Raw genomic sequence first — 17,571 nt, 5'->3', positions numbered from 1 at the left:
ATTTGTGACCATTCTGCTACATGTAAAGCAACAGAGAAAGTTTAGCGGGTTGATTTTTAACAATAGAGACAGTAACCTTTGAGGCTTGTTGTCACCCTTTCGCTGAAAAGTGCTTTTTTAAAATGATGATGAGTGGCGTTCCTAGAGTATCCAAACTAAGGTATATATTTCAGACTAATCTGACCTACAGAGTAACGTTGGCTCTAACTTTGACGCTGTCAAAGAAGAAGAAGAATGAGCATCCTGTAAATCAGGTCCACACCTTCATTGCCATACATGCTTCACAACAAGCCCAGTTTCACCTGCTTGAACAGGTTTTACATTAAATAACTTCATTGTGCTTTTTGTTTGGTTTTTCTTCCACTTTCCCGTTTCTCCAAGGCACCTGCTTTAATAATAATTTTGATAAACAGGTGATTTAAAATAAAACTGGCATCTTCAACTAATTTTATCTTTTAAATCAAACAATAATAATAATGATACATTTTATTTATAAAGTACTTAAAAAAAGAGCACCACAGGATAAAAGTAAAATAAAAGCCTAAAAAAACCTCAAAGAAACCCATCCAGTGTGACTCCACAGCTTGTTTTTTCAGCTATGTTTCTACATACAATAACACTGGTTTAAACAATTATTTATCTTTACTTTGCCCTTACTAGTTTTGTTTCAATCTGTTTTAATATTTAATTATCGTAAAACAAAAAATGTTACTTGTAGAGAACAGAAAGTAAAAGCAGCTACTTTAAAGGCGTGGGGTTGCTTATGTAACTAAATTAGAGTGTGTTGCTAGGCAACTAGGTAAATGCCAGCTTTAATTGTGTTATTATGAAGGGTGGGACCTCTTATTCCCTGACTTAATGTTTAGACGTCAGATGTTCATAAAGGAACTGACTTTTACCAAGTTCAAACAACTGATCCGTGACAAGTGGTTTATGTTATTGGACGCTTTGTTTTACCTACTTTTATCCATTCAGCCCTGCTTTGTTGCTCAGCTGACAAATAAATGGTAGTTTAAGCATAGTTTTTCTAAATTAGGAGGATGTATTCTTTATAAACATTGAGGCAATGACTGCAGGAAAGTAAAGTTCAATGACTACTAGAAGAGACAGAGAGAAAGACGTTATTCGTCTGTTGCTCAGTGGTCCAAAATCATCTTTTCAGATGAAAGTGAAGCTTTCATCTGGAGTCTAGTGTTTACGGCCAGTGTGAAGTTTCCACACTCGATGAAAATGTGGGGTGCCGTGTCATCTGCTGGTGTTCGTCAACCGGGTTTTCTGAAGTACACAGTCAACACAGCCATCTGCCAGGAAAAATTACAGCGCTTTGTGCGACTTCACTGCAGAAAATAACTGCTTTAATGTCCATGAGATCACCATGCTTGATTTAAGAGGTATTGTCCAGAAGATGAGAGATGCAGAACCAAAGCACCCTGGACTTCCATTACACCTAGGCGGAACCATAGGCTGGTTGCCTCCATGCTACGCCGCATTGATGCAGTAATTCATGCAAATGAGCCAAGTATTGGATGCATATGCTGTAAAGTACATGGACACACTGTACTTTTTAGTAAGTCCACATTTTTAACAGGGTTTAAAAAAATGCTGTTTTTAATTGGTCAGATTAAATTTTAAAGGTTTACTGAAAAACTGACTTTATGTGTTACTTTAAGACATTTTTATCAAAATTACCTCAAATAAATGCTTGAAATATTTCATGGTGTGTGTAATGAAACTAATACTCTAAACTGTATTTCACTTTTTAAATTGAATGAACAAACCTTTTGAGTGACAACGAAATTTACTGAGATCCCCCCATACTGTCATCTAGGTTACAGCTGTATGAGGATTTGCATCATGCAGCTTGTAGACAAAGCTGAGAGGGAGCAGGGTAGGGGTATACATACAGGGTGAAGTTTATACGTTACCTATGACAAGCTAATGTAATCAAGTTCCATTTAAAGCAAATTAAGATGGGGCACGGTGTAGCGGTACAGAACGCAACCCCGACAGAGGTCTCAGTTCTCGACGCAGCTGTCCCAACTCAAGAGGCCTGTACTGCATGTCTTCCCTCTCTCTCGACTTCCTGTCTCCCTTTTTTTAAAAATAACAAATAAAGGCTGCTAGTGCTCAAGGAAATCTTGAAAAAATAGAAGCAATCAAAGATAGTATGAGTGCTAAAGAGAGTCACAAACACTGTGACTTTGCTGGAGAAGACCAATAAGAATAAGACTTACACTTTGTTTTGGGGGTATAAGAGCCAGAGGTTTAAAAGAATGTCTGACAAAGAAATAATAACAAAGAAGACTGAAAATCTATTAAATGCTTTCATTTTCGGTTTGTTTATTTGGATGGTTTTGGAGAATACCGAAACATTGGCATCTACACACCCTGTTCTGCTGCATAGTTAATCTAGGTAATTTTCTTTGATAGAAAACCACACCCGCCCGATGAACTCTTTCTAATGAACAGTAAAGGGAAAGGAGGGGCAGAGGATCAGAGACTGAGTTTGAAAGCATATATCCTCATTGTCACTAACAGCTCCTTGTGTAGAGACATTGACTCATGCAACATGTTGCTCTCTGTGCTGCTGTTACTGCTGGTCTGCGGTTCGCAAGCCACTCAGTATTATGGCACTGTCATGACCTACTACCCAAAGGAAATCGATACAAATGGATATGTCTTGGTAAGTTGAGATTCCCTAAAAACTCTTGTGTTTACCCTCCAAAGCTTTATTTTCACTTAACACCTCTTTGCCACTAACCTGTAGGTGAAAATTCAGTACAAGCTGAGCTCAGTTTCTTGCACAGACAATGACACTTGGAGCTGCGTTGGCGACTGTGGAAACGAGACAGCGGGTGTTGAATTATACAAGGTTGACGAAAGCACCGGGGAATGGTGTCAGAGAGAAGGCATTGTGACCCGGCTGGTTTTTGGCACCGCTCCATTTGAGCTTGTGTGAGTCTACATCATCAGTGTCCACATTTAAATTTGATTATGGTTAAATTGTAATTCAGGAGTAATGAAAACGCTAAACCTTCATCGGTTCTTGTTGGGCCTTAGAGATTGGCTTGAACACCACAGCACTTCAGTACCAGTACTAGCATTTGTCAATGCTTATGCCATTCCGGGTGTGGATCTGAAAGCTTCTCAATAACCGCCACTGCAGGTTTGCTGGTGAAAACTGGATACCTGGAATCATAAACAGAATCGTGTCCTGGAGAGCCGTGACAGATGTTGAGCTGGGTTTCCGGTCTGACACCAACCAAATCAACACATCACCGCTGACCACCATCCTTCCGGCTCTGAGGTAAATCCTTCACAGTCACATGCTGGCATCAGGATTTGATTTTTCATCCTTACTACACTTTAATAGCAGCTTAGCAATGTTTGCATCTGGAACATAAATGATCTTTCTAAAGTACCTCGGAGAAATGACCCAAGCGATTTTCCAAATACAGATGAGTCACAATGTTACATCATTATCACAACACAAATAATTTTATATAATAATATAACTTGGCAAATGTTTTTGTGACCCAGATTGAACTGGAAAGTAGTGAACACTAATAAAATAACTGGTAAAAGTGTGAGTCGTGTTTCAAGCGAGAAGATGTTTTTCAAGGAGATTAAATAATAACAGAAAAGGGCAGTTAGACTCATTAAACTTACATTACCCCATTGTTCCGTGAAGAAACTGGGAACTTCTGAACCATTCAAATGCTATGAGAAAAAAAGCACAGAAGAACAATTGACAAGTTATAGTAACCATATTAAGGTGAGTCTGGGTGTGGCTGTGGGAAATGATTCATGCTTATTCATTCCTGCGCTTTCAGGGTTCCTTCAAACTGTCCAAGAAATATCACGTTGTTGGCATTCGACCCTGATGGAGATGAGGTTAAATGCAGGAATGGGATCACATCAGATTCAGAGTGTAACCCCTGCACACCTCCATCCATCCTCAACCTCTCGCCTGTAAGTGACAGCTCTGCAGAGGAGATTTACAAAGCAGTTCACTTTGCTTTGCTTTACATTGCATGGTCTTCAGTCATATCCATTTCTGCACTGCATTCATGCCCCAGACTGCACAAAACAAGTAGCACCTTGAAAAACTATTTGGCCCCCTTTCAGATTTCTTCAATTTGGCCACACTGGAGGGTTTTGAGCATGAGCAGCCTGTGTAAGGTTATGCAACAGCATCTAAATGGCTTGGTCAATGTCTGGACACATTATTTAAGTCCAGACTTTGACTAGCTGAAACCTTCATTTTTGGAGTTGTTCAGTAGTGGACTTGCTTTGAAAAACTGTCCTGCTCCATAAATTAAATGCATTTGACCTTAAAGTCCTAAACAAATAGCTGGACTTTGTCCTTCAGGATTTTCCAGTACAAACCAGAATTTGACTTTTCATCAATTGTGGCTGAATGTCCATTTTCTGAAGCATCACCACACTGCCACCGTCATGCTTCACTGTGGAATTCAATTCAATTCAATTCAGTTTATTTATATAGCGCCAATTCACAACACATGTTGTCTCAACAGTCAGGTACATATATTCCAATTAATCCTAACCATTGAACAGTGCAGTCAGAGTTAGTTATTTATTCAAATTGGATAAAACGTTTTTCTGTCTAAGGAAACCCAGCAGATTGCATCCAGTCAGTGACTTGCAGCATTCCCTCCTCCCGGATGAGCATGTAGAGACAGTGGACAGTCACTGGCGTTGACTTTGCAGCAATCCCTCATACTGAGCATGCATGTAGCGACAGCAGAGAGGAAAAACTCCCTTTTAACAGGAAGAAACCTCCAGCAGAACCAGGCTCAGTGTGAGCAGCCATCTGCCACGACCGACTGGGGGTTTGAGAGAACAGACCAGAGACACAAAAAGAACACAGAAGCACTGATCCAGGAGTACTTTCTATGGGAAGGAAAAGTAAATGTTAATGGATGTAGCTCCTTTAGTTGTTTCATCTAGAAAGAAAGAACAGATAAACTCTGACCCAGTTTTCAAGGTTAGAGTCTGAAAGAGACCACATAGAGTTAGTCATAGTAAAAGCTCAGTCAATCACCATGTCTAGGAGAGAGAAAGGGTTAAACACTGAAAGACAGGGCTATGTGGATCATCGGTAGAGGGTGAGCATTAAGTTGTTGCCAGCAGAAGCTCGGACGATTCCCCTCTCCAGAAAGGTGTCACAGGTAGACACAGAGTCAGGCCAGGTGTAGCTTCTAGGAAGAGAAAAGAGAGAACAAGGTTAAAAGCTGAAACAACAGCAAATCATGCAAAATTGGAGAGTAGTGTGAGAATGTAGCGAAGAGGGTGAAAGTGGTCATTATGTCCTCCAGCAGCCTAAGCTTATAGCAGCATAAGTACACAGATAGTTTCAGTTCGTTCAAGCCGACACTAGCTCCCTCTTAAAGATTAACTTCGTGCATACAAGGTGCATTACGGTAATGGAGCAGAAAGGACCCAATCCTGGCGACCGATGAGAATTTAAGAGGAAAACAGGAAAGTAAGCTTCAGAACATTTATATTAATTTTCTGTTTTCTTCTTATAATCTCAACCGTTGTCAGGATCGGGTTTTTCTGCTCCATTACCGTAATGCACCTTGAATGCACGAAGCTAATCTTTAAGAGAGAGCTAGTGTCGGATGGCGTGACTGCGTATTTCTGACTGTCGGCTCACTTGACCGCCGGTGTAACTGCTTACGTTAACTTACGCAACAAAGTCAAAGCTCATTGTAGACTCATAGTTCCAATCAGTGTGATTATCACCAAAAAAGCGTTTCACTTATCAAACGGGCAAGATTTGTCTGCTGTTAGCAAGTGAAGCTTCTCTTCCCGTAGTTTCATTCAACAGGCACTGTTACTTCTGTTGCAGGTTGCGTGACTTCCGTTGTGGCTTTTGTATTTGTGTTGCGGCTTTTGTATTTGTGTTATGGCTTTTATATTTGTGTTGTGGCTTTTGTATTTGACCTGACACCTATGGGCCACCGTAGTAAAAGACAAGTATCCATTCCATTAACTAAACAAAGCACCAACTAATATTAAAATTGCATTATATTGGAAATATATTAATTTTAGTCCAAATAAAAATCTATAAATCTGTGACATATTGTCATAATAAAAAAAGAAATGTGCATTAAGCACCTAATTTAAATCCTGTTTTCATGTAATAGATATTAAACAGGTTGTTGATATCAATGAGAAGCTAAGAGCATAGGGAAAAAGCATTTCAAAATGGAGGGCTCCTTTAAAAACCAGGCAAATATACTAGGGGGGAGACATATGCACAATCTAGAAAGTAATAATCTAACACTGAGCATGAAGTTTAACTGTTTCATGTCTTTTCTGTCCTCTTGCAGTCTTGTACTCTTTCATTCAGTCCCACAAGCAGAAGCAACGAAGGTCCGTACGCAGTGCAGCTGGTGATGGAGGACTTCCCCAGGCAGGATATAGTCCTGCTACAACTCGACGGTTCCTCAGTGCAGAAGGCTACCAACGAAGCCATCAGCAAGATACCCATTCAGTTTGTTTTGAAAGGTCTGACCCAATATTCTGATTACAGTGTTTTAAAACCACAAAGAGCTGTTTTAAAGTCACATCTACTCTTTAGAGTTTCACTTTAGATCAGTTCACAAAGATCAGTTCACTAAAGGGTTTACAAGTCATCATCATTTTACAACCTGGTTAAATGGAGGAGTTTAAGAGGTTTGATCAACAAAATTACAGGAATTTATCCTTTTAAAAACAGCTCCCCTGTCATTGGATTAAAACCTGCGGTCCAACTTGTGGAAAAAAAAGTCAGCATTTTCTTCCAGAGTTGTTTTAGTGGAGCTGAATTTGTTGTTTTCCTTTGTTGTTCTAGTGGATCCTGCTGTACCATCTTGCACTGAAGGCGTATATGTGCCCAGATTCCTTTCTCCAACTCCAGACCACGAGTCCGAGATCCAAGCCACTGTCAATCAGAGACTAGAAATCAACATTAGAGCAGAGGCCACTCAGTCCACGTAAGTGGAAGCAAACAAATTTAACAGAGTTTGAGTTAGATTGAGGCACAAAAAAAGTTTTCTTAATTTCTTGTTTCCTAAAGGATTTCTGAGCTCCTGTTCAGCGGTCCCCCTGATGTGGTGAAGAGTTCACAAGGTTTGGGAATTTTTACCTTGACATGGGCACCATCTCTTCTTGAAAATGGAGAGAGCCATCCCATCTGCTTTGTCGTCCAGTCAAGGTAAGTTGTAGGATGTAGTTTCAGGTAGGCTCCTTTCCTGTGAATCAGGCCAACCGCACACAATGCAAACCAAACAAAGACATCCATCTATCATCCATCTATCCATCCATCCATCTATTCATTGTCCATACTTGCTTGTACTTACAGGGTTGTGGAGGGGCTGGTACCTATCTCCAGCAGTAATTGTATGGGGGGGGCGAGGTACACCCCCCAGATAGGCTGCCAGTTCACCCAGGACCTTTGCTGCAAGGCCACAGTGCTACCATCTGGCTAACAGTGCAGCCAAAATAAAGAAATATTTAATTAAAAAAACAATAGTAAAAAAGAAACATGCAATAAAATTGCATACTTTTACCCTGTGGCATCCCCCTGTAAAATTTGCCAGTCGTTGACAAGAAGGGATTTAACTTTGACTTTGGAGTAAGGAGCTCCTCATCCTGTATAACACCCATGTTAGATGATTGTTTCAGTTCAACATCCAACAAGACTTTGTGTTTAATTATTTACCAAACACGGAGCCAGTGCAGCCAGCATTCACAAAAGCAGACTTTATTTCTTGGTTTGGGCTGTTCCACTTCACAAATTGTATCAGGGACCAAGGTAGCTTTTTGGAGTAGTTTCCTCTGCATTTCATATTTCCTGTGAATTTTTAATTACATGACAGTTCATAATGAAATGTATATTTTTATTTGCAAGAACAGATTTGTAGATTATTATAAAAATTTTTATAGTCAAACCTGATTTTAATACTTTTGGAGCTTAAATAATGTCTTTAGATTCATTTTACCCATACGTTTCGACACAGGGTGGAAAGGCAGTCCATAGCTTTTAAACGTAAAGCTGGTTTGGTCTGTTTTCACCGCTTTAATCACATTCTGGACTCTGCTGTTGCACTGGGTGGAAATCTTTGTTCGTGGATTGCAGCAACACTTCAGTGGGAGGAGGACCCATTTAGCATCAGCGCACTTAATCTCCATAAATGGCTCGATTTAGGACCACCACAGTGGAAAAACACCCCATTACTCAAACTCAAAACGCAAATTGAGGGCTGTTCCAGAATGGGTAGTTTGGTAAGCACGTCGCAATGAACTTGGCCATCTCTTCTATCAGAACCTTATCAGAGGTTACCTTTATTATGTAGACTAAAGACAAACCTTAAACATCAAAATAATCTTGTAGATACTAAGAATTTTCCAAATATGTGACTTTCTGCACTGCAGATTTGTTTTCATGAAAAGGAATATTTTTGGATATGACAAATGCGTTTTTTTAAAACTGTTAATTTTGGGCTTAAACTAAAATAAAGGGCACTTTCACTATTGCTGGATATTAATGACACTAGCCTACTGAAATGTTTCCACAGTCTGTCTTCGACTGTGTATCAGTCTGACCTAAGATGCATCATTGTAAAAGTTGCACACCGTGAGTACATTTATTTTTGCTATTTCTCATTATTTTAAAGTCTATTCTTTATTTACACCGCTTATCGTGTTTCTGTTAATATCTTGCTCTGTTTACAGACTTGGCAAAAAGAGCTGTAGCTTCATCAGGAATAGTCACGCAGAATGCATCATTAGCAACAACAGCCCAACCCCGACCTATAACTACAACTGCAGCTCTCCCAACAACAGTCACACAAAATGTACCCACAACAACGACCGCCCAAACCCTAACTACAACTGCAGCGCCGACTACAACTGCAGCAATGACTACATCTGCGGCAATGACTACACTTGCAGCTCTCCCAACCACAGTCACACAAAATGCACCCACAACTACCGCCCAACCCCTAAATACAACTGCAGCACCGACTACAACTGCAGCACCGACTACAACTGCAGCAATGACTACAACTGCAGCTCTCCCAACAACAGTCACACAAAATGTACCTACAACAACTACCGCCCAACCCCGAACTACAACTGCAGCGCCGACTACAATGGCAGCAACAACTACAACTACAACTACAACTGCAGCACCGACTACAACTGCAGCAATGACTACAACTGCAGCTCTCCCAACAACAGTCACACAAAATGTACCTACAACAACTACCGCCCAACCCCGAACTACAACTGCAGCGCCGACTACAATGGCAGCAACAACTACAACTACAACTACAACTGCACCAACGACTACAACTGCAGCAATGACTACATCTGCAGCTCTCCCAACAACAGTCACACAAAATGTACCTACAACAACTACCGCCCAACCCCGAACTACAACTGCAGCGCCGACTACAATGGCAGCAACAACTACAACTACAATTACAACTGCAGCAATGACTACAACTGCAGCAATGACTACATCTGCAGCTCTCCCAACAACAGTCACACAAAATGTACCTACAACAACTACCGCCCAACCCCGAACTACAACTGCAGCGCCGACTACAATGGCAGCAACAACTACAACTACAACTACAACTGCACCAACGACTACAACTACAACTACACCTGCACCAACGACTACAACTACAACTACAATTGCACCAACGACTACAACTGCAACTACAACTGCACCAATGACTACAACTGCAGCTACATCTACAGATATAACTCCAACAACAACGAATACGACTGCAGCAATGACTACAACTGCAGCAATAAATGCAACTGCACCTCTCCCAAAACCAGTACCCAACAATACTACAATCATCACTTTTCCTACATCCACCAGTTCTTGGTCAAGTTCAACAACATCTAATCCAGAATCATGTAAGTATGACTAAAGTAAGTCAGACATTGTGCAGGCATCATAATAATATTCAGAAATAAAGGTACAACTCAAAAAATGTGAGTATCGTGCAAAAGTTCAATATTTTTTTCTCAGTCATTTCATAAAGTGAAACTCATATACTATATAGATTTATTACACATATTGGGATTATGATTATTGTTTAATTAATATTTATCAATAATTATAATTGAAAATCATAATTTGCCAAAATTAATTTCTTAACCAAAAATCCTTATTTATGAATTGAAATCAGAGATGTCCTCTGGGGTTGTAATTGTGGCTCAAAGCCCTTGATAATTACAATTATTAAATTCTCAGTAATAGTTGATAACTATTACTAGATGTCAATGTTTAATCAACCGTTTTTGCTGAAACGTGGGGAACTTTATCCTTATTTTGACTGACAAATCACTCTTGCACAAAATAAACACAAACACCTTCTCTTTATCTACGTGAATATTTATTAAATCAACAGCCCTGATACAACTCACTCTTCCAATTCAATAATCTTCACCTAATCAAACATGCAGAGTCCTACATGAAAGGATAAAACATCTAACTAAACAGAATAAAACAAATCAAACCAGTAGTTATGGCAAACCAGTGATAATATGGTGTTGAGCGGAGCAGCCCGCCAGAACGTAGCTCAGTGTAACAAAGTCATAAAAAAAAAATTACAGGGTCATAAACCTTCCCCCAAAGTTGTAAGCTCAGTGGACAAAGGATCATAAACTTTTTGGCGGCAAACCAATAAAAACAACACGCAGGATGCAGACAAAAAGATGGTGAGTTTCCACCATTAAATTCTAACAGTCCAACTTTAAAATGTACCCTGAGCTTGCTCTCAGGTGTTAAACAGTACAGCAAAACACACACAGCTTGAAAGCACAGCGGCCTTCAGATGTCCAACAGCAATCAAAGTTTCAATGAAATATTGTATGCACATACAATTTAGAACACATTGGACTATAGGTGGCAATTCTAAATCGCCCTAAAATCCTACTCTATCCTGCCCAAGCTATTTCTAATAAAGGGGTAAAAAAAAAAAAATTACTTGGTGGTGTCTCCTCTGGATCAGAGGAGAGGAGAGAGAAGGGAGAGAGAGTTTCCACGAATAACTCAGGAGAGCGGTCCATTTTGCCCTCTGGCCTCCTTGGCAGAAAAGCAATATCACGGGCCGTCAACAGTCGACTGGAACAAAACCCTCCGTGGGGTTTTTCTTCTGTTACGTGTTAAACTCACGTCTTCGATTGGTAAAGTGAAATTTCTGGCCTTCCTATTCCAGAAACCTCTTTCATGAATTTTGTTCTCGTTGGCCAACAGGGACAATGAATAAAAGTCCATGTGGGATTTTTCTTCTCCAGAATGATGCGCTTCAGATGCCGGTAACCGCGTCTCAGTTCCAAACTGAAAAGCAATGGTTTAAAGGGCTCACCTTACTATATAGCCTACTGTGACGTCAGACTTGGGACGCCCCCGTCCTATCAGCCGCGGTACCCACTGGGATTTGTGGTAGCCGACTATCCTGGGGTACAAAGTGGCCGATGGCGCCGGGAGGCCTGGTGGCGTCCAGCAACGTGCAAATGGTCCAATATTCAGCAAAACATGGTCCAACACACATATGTGTAATAAATCACACAGACTGAAATATTTCAAGCCTTTAGTTCTGGTAATTTTGATGATTATTGCTTAGAGGTAATGAAAATCCAAAAATGTCTCAGAAAACTAGAATATTGTAAAGAAAGATTTATACAAATATCGTTTTAGACAAATATTAGTTCTTATTGCTAATTATTTATTTTCTAATTATATGAGACAGTGGATTTTGGGTTTTCAGTATCTGTAAGCAATAATGATCAAAATTACAAGTACTAAAGGCTTGAAATATTTCACTCTGTGAAACCTATATAATATATGAGTTTCCCTTTCTGAAATGAGTGAAAACAAAAATGACTGTTTTAAGATATACAAATTTGTTGAGATGCTGTAAATTACATTCTTCTTCTTCAAATTATCAAGTTTATTCCCTGTTTTTCTAGACTATGTTGTTGCTTTGAATGCAAAGATCTCAACAACACTGTCTCTGGAGAATGACTATGAAACCATCGTAAAATTGGTCAGTAACTTCCTTGACTTTCACAATACCAACAACTGTTAGAGTTTTAGCTGTTTCTTCTCCCTCTGCATACTTTAGATAATTTTATGTATTGTAGTTAGAAATAGAAATAGTTAAAGAAACAAAAATATAACATACTCGTACTCGTACTCATCGTCTTCCGCTTTATACGGGACCGGGTCGCGGGGGCAGCAGATTCAGCAGAGACGCCCAGACGTCCCTCTCCCCAGACACCTCCTCCAGCTCCTCCGGGGGGAGCCCAAGGCGTTACCAGGCCAGCCGAGAGACATAGACCCTCCAGCGTGTCCTGGGCCGTCCCCTGGGCCTCCTCTTGGTGGGACGTGCCCGAGGAAGGCGTCCAGGAGGCATCCGGTATAGATGCCCGAGCCACCTCAACTGGCTCCTCTCAATGTGGAGAAGCAGTGGCTCTACTCCAAGCCCCTCCCGGATGGCCGAGCTCCTCACCCTATCTCTAAGGGAGTGCCCTGCCACCATACGGAGAAAGCTCATTTCAGCCGCTTGTATCCGGGATCTCGTTCTTTCGGTCATGACCCAAAGTTCATGGCCATAGGTGAGGGATGGAACATAGACCGATCAGTAAATCGAGAGCTTCGCTTTTCGGCTCAGCTCTCTCTTCGCCACAATGGACCGGCACAGCGCCCCCATTATTGCGGCAGCCGCACCGATCCGTCTGTCGATCTCCCGCTCCATTCTTCCCTCACTCATGAACAAGATCCCGAGATACTTGAACTCCACTTGAGGCAGGAACTCCCCTCCAAACTGAAGAGGACAAGCCACCCTTTTCCGGTCGAGAACCATGGCCTCGGACTTGGAGGTGTCACTGTCATTTCCCACGTGGCCGTTGAAGTCCCCCAACAGAATAATGGAGTCCCCGGGAGGGACACTATCCAGCACCCTCGACAGGGACGCCAAGAAGGCCGGGTACTCCGCACTACTGCCCGGCCCGTTGGCCGAAACGACGGTCTGAGACCTGTCCCCAACCCGAAGGCGCAGGAATGCGTCCCTCTTATCCACCGGGGTAAACCCCAACACGAGACGGCTGAGCTGGGGGGCAACAAGCAAACCCACCCCAGCTCGCTCCCTCTCCCCATGGGCCACTTCAGAGTAGAAGAGAGTCCAGCCCCTCTCGAGGAGATGGATTCCAGAACCCACGCTCTGCGTGGAGGTGAGCCCGACTATTTCTAGTCGATATCTCTCGACCTCCCGCACAAGCTCAGGCTTCTTCCCCCCCAGTGAGGTGACATTCTACGTCCCTAGAGCCAGCCTAAGCATCCAGCGATCAGGCCGCCGAGGTCTCCACCTTCGTCCGCCGCCCATTCCTCTTTGCACCGGTGGTGGGCCCACTGAGGGATGGCCTCGCGTCTGTCCTTCAGGCTTGGCCCGGCCGGGTCCCGCGTGGAGCAACCCAGCCACCAGGCGCTCTCCGATGGGTCCCGACCCCAGGCCTGGCTCCTGGGTGGGACCCCGGCTCCGCCATACCGGGCACATCATGTGCCTCGTTTGTGTAGTCCTCATGAGGGTGTCTTGAACCGCTCTATGTCTGTTTGCCATGGGAGACCCTACCAGCCCCAGACAACATAGCCTCTAGGATCATTCGTGCACTCAAACCCTTCCACCACGTTAAGGTGGCGGTTCAAGGAGGAGAAAAATATAACATAAACATATATAAAATATAATAGAAAACAGAGATTTCACAATATTTACAGTAGAAAAAACTCAAAATCCAAAATGAAGCATAAATAGATTTAGCATTTTTGAATGCCTCTGTGCTTAAAACTGTTCTTGTTTTATCTTGTTGTTGGATACATCATCAGCAGCTGTGTCAGACTTCATGAGATCCCAAACACAGCTGTTGTTCTGCATGTGTGTTTGTACAAAGTTAATACATAGGTTTGTGTGTGCAGAAGATACTGAAACTAGTGACTTCATGTTGAAACTGTGTGACAAGTTAACGACCACTGATGAATGTTGACATTGCATACAATTCTAATGGCTGATGATGGAGCCACCAACATGGTGAAAGAAACTCGGCTGCATCGGTACAGAACTGGCATAGCTGTAGGTGTAGCAGTAGCTGAATGCAAACACATAGACCAGTTCTAAGGAGCTGCCTCCTCCCCAGGGAGAAACGTTTGCCGTGAAGAAAATATGGGTCTAAAATCATTGAGTGCATTCCTTCATTAATTTTATCCTGTAGTCCAACTTTTCTTTACTTCTCTTTACTTTCCTTTATCATGTGACTGCAATGTACATTTTTATGAGGAGTCAAAGTAACACAAATTTACTTCAAATGAACTGAAGGTCTGAACATGGTAAAATTGAGTGTTGTAAAAACCAACATGTGATTAATATCACCTCTGTGAAAATTAGAATAGGTGAATTTGGATGTCATTAAAATGATAACATGGTAAATATTGATGTTCTAAATATCAAGGTTATTAAATTTAACGTTGCCTGTTTTAATTCACTGCCTTGATTTCAGCGCCTCCATTTTTACCTCTTCAGTTTTATCATTCATCACTTTCACAGTGTAATTTTTGTTACTTCCGGTAGATCGAAATACTGCAGCAGCCCCGGCACGACCGCGGAGCACTTGTAGTCCATTTTCAATACTATGGCAGTGATTTGCTGGAAGTTCTTTAGGGTCCAGAACTCAGTATACAGCGCTCACAAAAATTGTCAATATGAGTGGGATGCTGTAGGATTATTTTTAGACTATGTGTTGTGACTATTTGCCAAAGGAAACAAATCAACCAAACAACTTAACTCCAATAATCACTGATGCGCACCATGGGTTTGTGGTTTAGGCAGTAGCCTGTTATTCAAAAGAGTCCAATATACAAACAAACGTAAATCTTTTTAAAGCTTTATTTCCAGGTAAAAAATAAAAATAAAACTAAAGTGGTAAAAATGGAGTCGCTAAAATCAAGGCAGTGAACGAAAATGGGCAACATTAAATTTGATGACCTTAATATTTATAACATCATTTTGACCTCCAAATCCACAGATTCTAATTTTCACAGAGGCAATATTAATCATGTGTTGGTTTTTACGGCACAGATTTACTATGTTGTTTTTCACACCTTTGATTCATTTCAAGTTAACTTTTGTTACTTTGACCCCTCATACTTTTTAAATGTATTTTTTTCATAATTTAAAGCACTTTGAATTGTCTAGCTGCTGAAATGTGCTACACAAATAAACCTGCCTTTCTTTATGAAGCAGCACTTATTGTATAGTGATTTAACCTTGTGTTTAATTTTCCAGCTTAAGGTTAAAATGGTTGACCTAGGGCTGCCACCATCCATAATCTTAAGCACCCTGAGAAACGTTACAGTGGAAAAGACGACAGCTGTCAAATAGTGGCAACAAATCAGACTGTGACTAAACCCTGCAGAAAAATGTGCTTCCTCACGTTTTGATTCAGCACACTGCTCCCTCCCCCATGAGTATATTGTTAACCATATTTTCTTAAGAGGTCCATGGATGTCTTCAGCTTCCTCTCCTATATATTATGTGTATATAATATGAATATTTGATTTCTTGTCACACTGTTGAATCATTTTTGATCTTTTTCTCTTCCTTAATGGATACAAATTACTGTGTGGATACCTTGAAGTTGTCTTGCTAAACGTTTTGACATGTATGTAAGTAGAAACTTAGAAGTTCAATTGGTTTTTGTCATTATTATTTTGATACATTTTTCTGTGTGTTTCCTAAGCCGGAAGAATGCAATATACTAAGAATATATTTAAACTTCAATTATGATGTGCAGGAATGAAATTTAGCTACTTAGGCAATTAAAAACTTTTGCAAGTAAGGAAATTAAATGTTAGGTTTGCCAGAAAAAAAGATTATATGTAATCCTTTTATCATTATATCATTAAAGGTGTTTTGAAGTCTGTATTTACCTCAATTTTGTTTTTTACCTCAAAGTTTAATGCAGGAACATGCTATAAAAGGTACAATCACAAATGTGTATGGATTTATGTTCTCCTGGGTTTATTATTCATTCAATACCTTTTGGAGGAAATACTTTGCAAGTTTACATTGATAACTGGATTATATACAGTGATATTCAATAAATTAGAATATTATTGGAAAGTTCATTTATTTCAGTAACTCAATTCATTAAGTGAAGCACAATATATAGATTAATTTCACACAGACTGATGTTTTCAAGCCTTTATTTCTATTAATTATGATGATTTTCTGCTTGCAACTAATAAAAACACAACATTTAAGTTTATATTACATCAGACCAATAAACAATACATTTTTAATACAGAAACAAGGGCTTAATGAAGAATATGTTTAATACCTGCTTAATTGTTGTTATTTTCAAAAGGGTGTTTTTAATCTGACAAATGTGCCTCGTCTGAACCCACATTCTAATTTATTGAATATGATTGTACATGTCCATTTACACTTGTTTATGCGCATTTGTAGTATTTGTAGTGTTGAAGGTGTATTCTGAGCAGCCTGGACTAATGCTGCAGTTGGTTTGCCTGAACTTGGAATAACTCTCAGACTTCATTTAAAATACACACATGGATCTACTGGAAATTACAGCATTTCAAAACCCTGAAAAATATTTTTCTTTCTTCAGTCACCTTTGCATTAATTTTAGTTTCTTATTAAGTAGGGCCAGAAACACCCAGTGATGTTTTACTAAAACACAGATCTGCGCACACCCATGTTTTAAACTTGTTTAAATACAGCAAGGGGTTTTTAAAGAAAGCTTTCGTTGTTTTTGCTGGGAATGCACTAAAAATATTTTCTAGACCAACAAACTCAGAAACAGCTCACCTCTCTTTTATTAAGGCAATTTGCTTCTTCAGACCTAAAATTATTTGTTCTTCTTTACTTTGTTTCATTAAAATATTGCATGTTTAATTTATTGCTGAGCAGGTAAAAATAATATTATTCCCAAATAAATTATTAAGCATTTTAAATTTGAAATGAAAAGAAAAATGAGTACTTTCATCTTGGCGATTTTGGCCCAGGGTGCATTAAGTTTGGACACCAATGGCCTACATGGTGTTTCTTCGTTAGTGGCACTGTGTGCGGTGCTGATGCAGGCTCTGATGCAGGCTCTGACCTCTGAGGACGAAACTCGTCTTTCTCAATGCAAGTTTGCCAGACGATGAGGTGAAACAGAACCTTGAAGCAAGATTCTGCCTTTTTATTTCAGGGCTATTTTATTTTTGGATGTTTGCACTTTGGTTAATGTTTACAGCTCAGTGTTGTTCACCATTAGCACGTTGCCTTAATAGCTGTATTTAATGGAGCAGCAGAAGGTAATTTTTGTTTCTGCCAAAGCAACTCAAGTGCACTTTTTTTTACCTATTTTTTTACATTTTGCTTTCTTTATTTTGTTCTTATATCACAAACAGCACCAGAATGCTATTATTGCACATAAAACTGGTAGTAAGAACTACATGGGTATTTGATATTTTATACTTAA

The 17,571-nt window shown here is 40.2% G+C and overlaps 1 protein-coding gene across 1 annotated transcript; it reads left to right on the top strand.

Annotated features, from left to right (window-relative positions):
• Positions 1-2,568: 2,568 nt before the first annotated feature.
• On the top strand, positions 2,569-15,646 carry LOC124881060 (GATA zinc finger domain-containing protein 14-like). Its single transcript, XM_047386549.1, has 10 exons — positions 2,569-2,683; positions 2,768-2,955; positions 3,167-3,307; positions 3,834-3,972; positions 6,360-6,537; positions 6,863-7,004; positions 7,088-7,225; positions 8,746-9,945; positions 12,007-12,083; positions 15,372-15,646. The coding sequence occupies exons 1-8, from the start codon at positions 2,570-2,572 to the stop codon at positions 9,932-9,934; spliced, it is 2,229 nt and encodes a 742-aa protein (XP_047242505.1). The 5' UTR covers position 2,569; the 3' UTR covers positions 9,935-9,945; positions 12,007-12,083; positions 15,372-15,646.
• Positions 15,647-17,571: the final 1,925 nt, after the last annotated feature.

This window comes from Girardinichthys multiradiatus, chromosome 14 (assembly GCF_021462225.1).
Source record: "Girardinichthys multiradiatus isolate DD_20200921_A chromosome 14, DD_fGirMul_XY1, whole genome shotgun sequence".
In the NCBI taxonomy this organism is placed as follows: domain Eukaryota; kingdom Metazoa; phylum Chordata; class Actinopteri; order Cyprinodontiformes; family Goodeidae; genus Girardinichthys; species Girardinichthys multiradiatus.
The sequence above is the reverse complement of the archived record's forward strand: the minus strand, read 5'-3'. Positions and strand labels throughout refer to the sequence as shown.

Excerpts from the sequence above, each read along its gene's own strand:
- LOC124881060 (XM_047386549.1), top strand. The coding sequence starts at position 2,570 with ATGTTGCTCTCTGTGCTGCTGTTACTGCTGGTCTGCGGTTCGCAAGCC. Across the intron at positions 6,538-6,862 it reads CATTCAGTTTGTTTTGAAAG|TGGATCCTGCTGTACCATCT; the intron begins GTCTGACCCAAT and ends TTGTTGTTCTAG. Across the intron at positions 7,226-8,745 it reads TGCTTTGTCGTCCAGTCAAG|ACTTGGCAAAAAGAGCTGTA; the intron begins GTAAGTTGTAGG and ends CTCTGTTTACAG.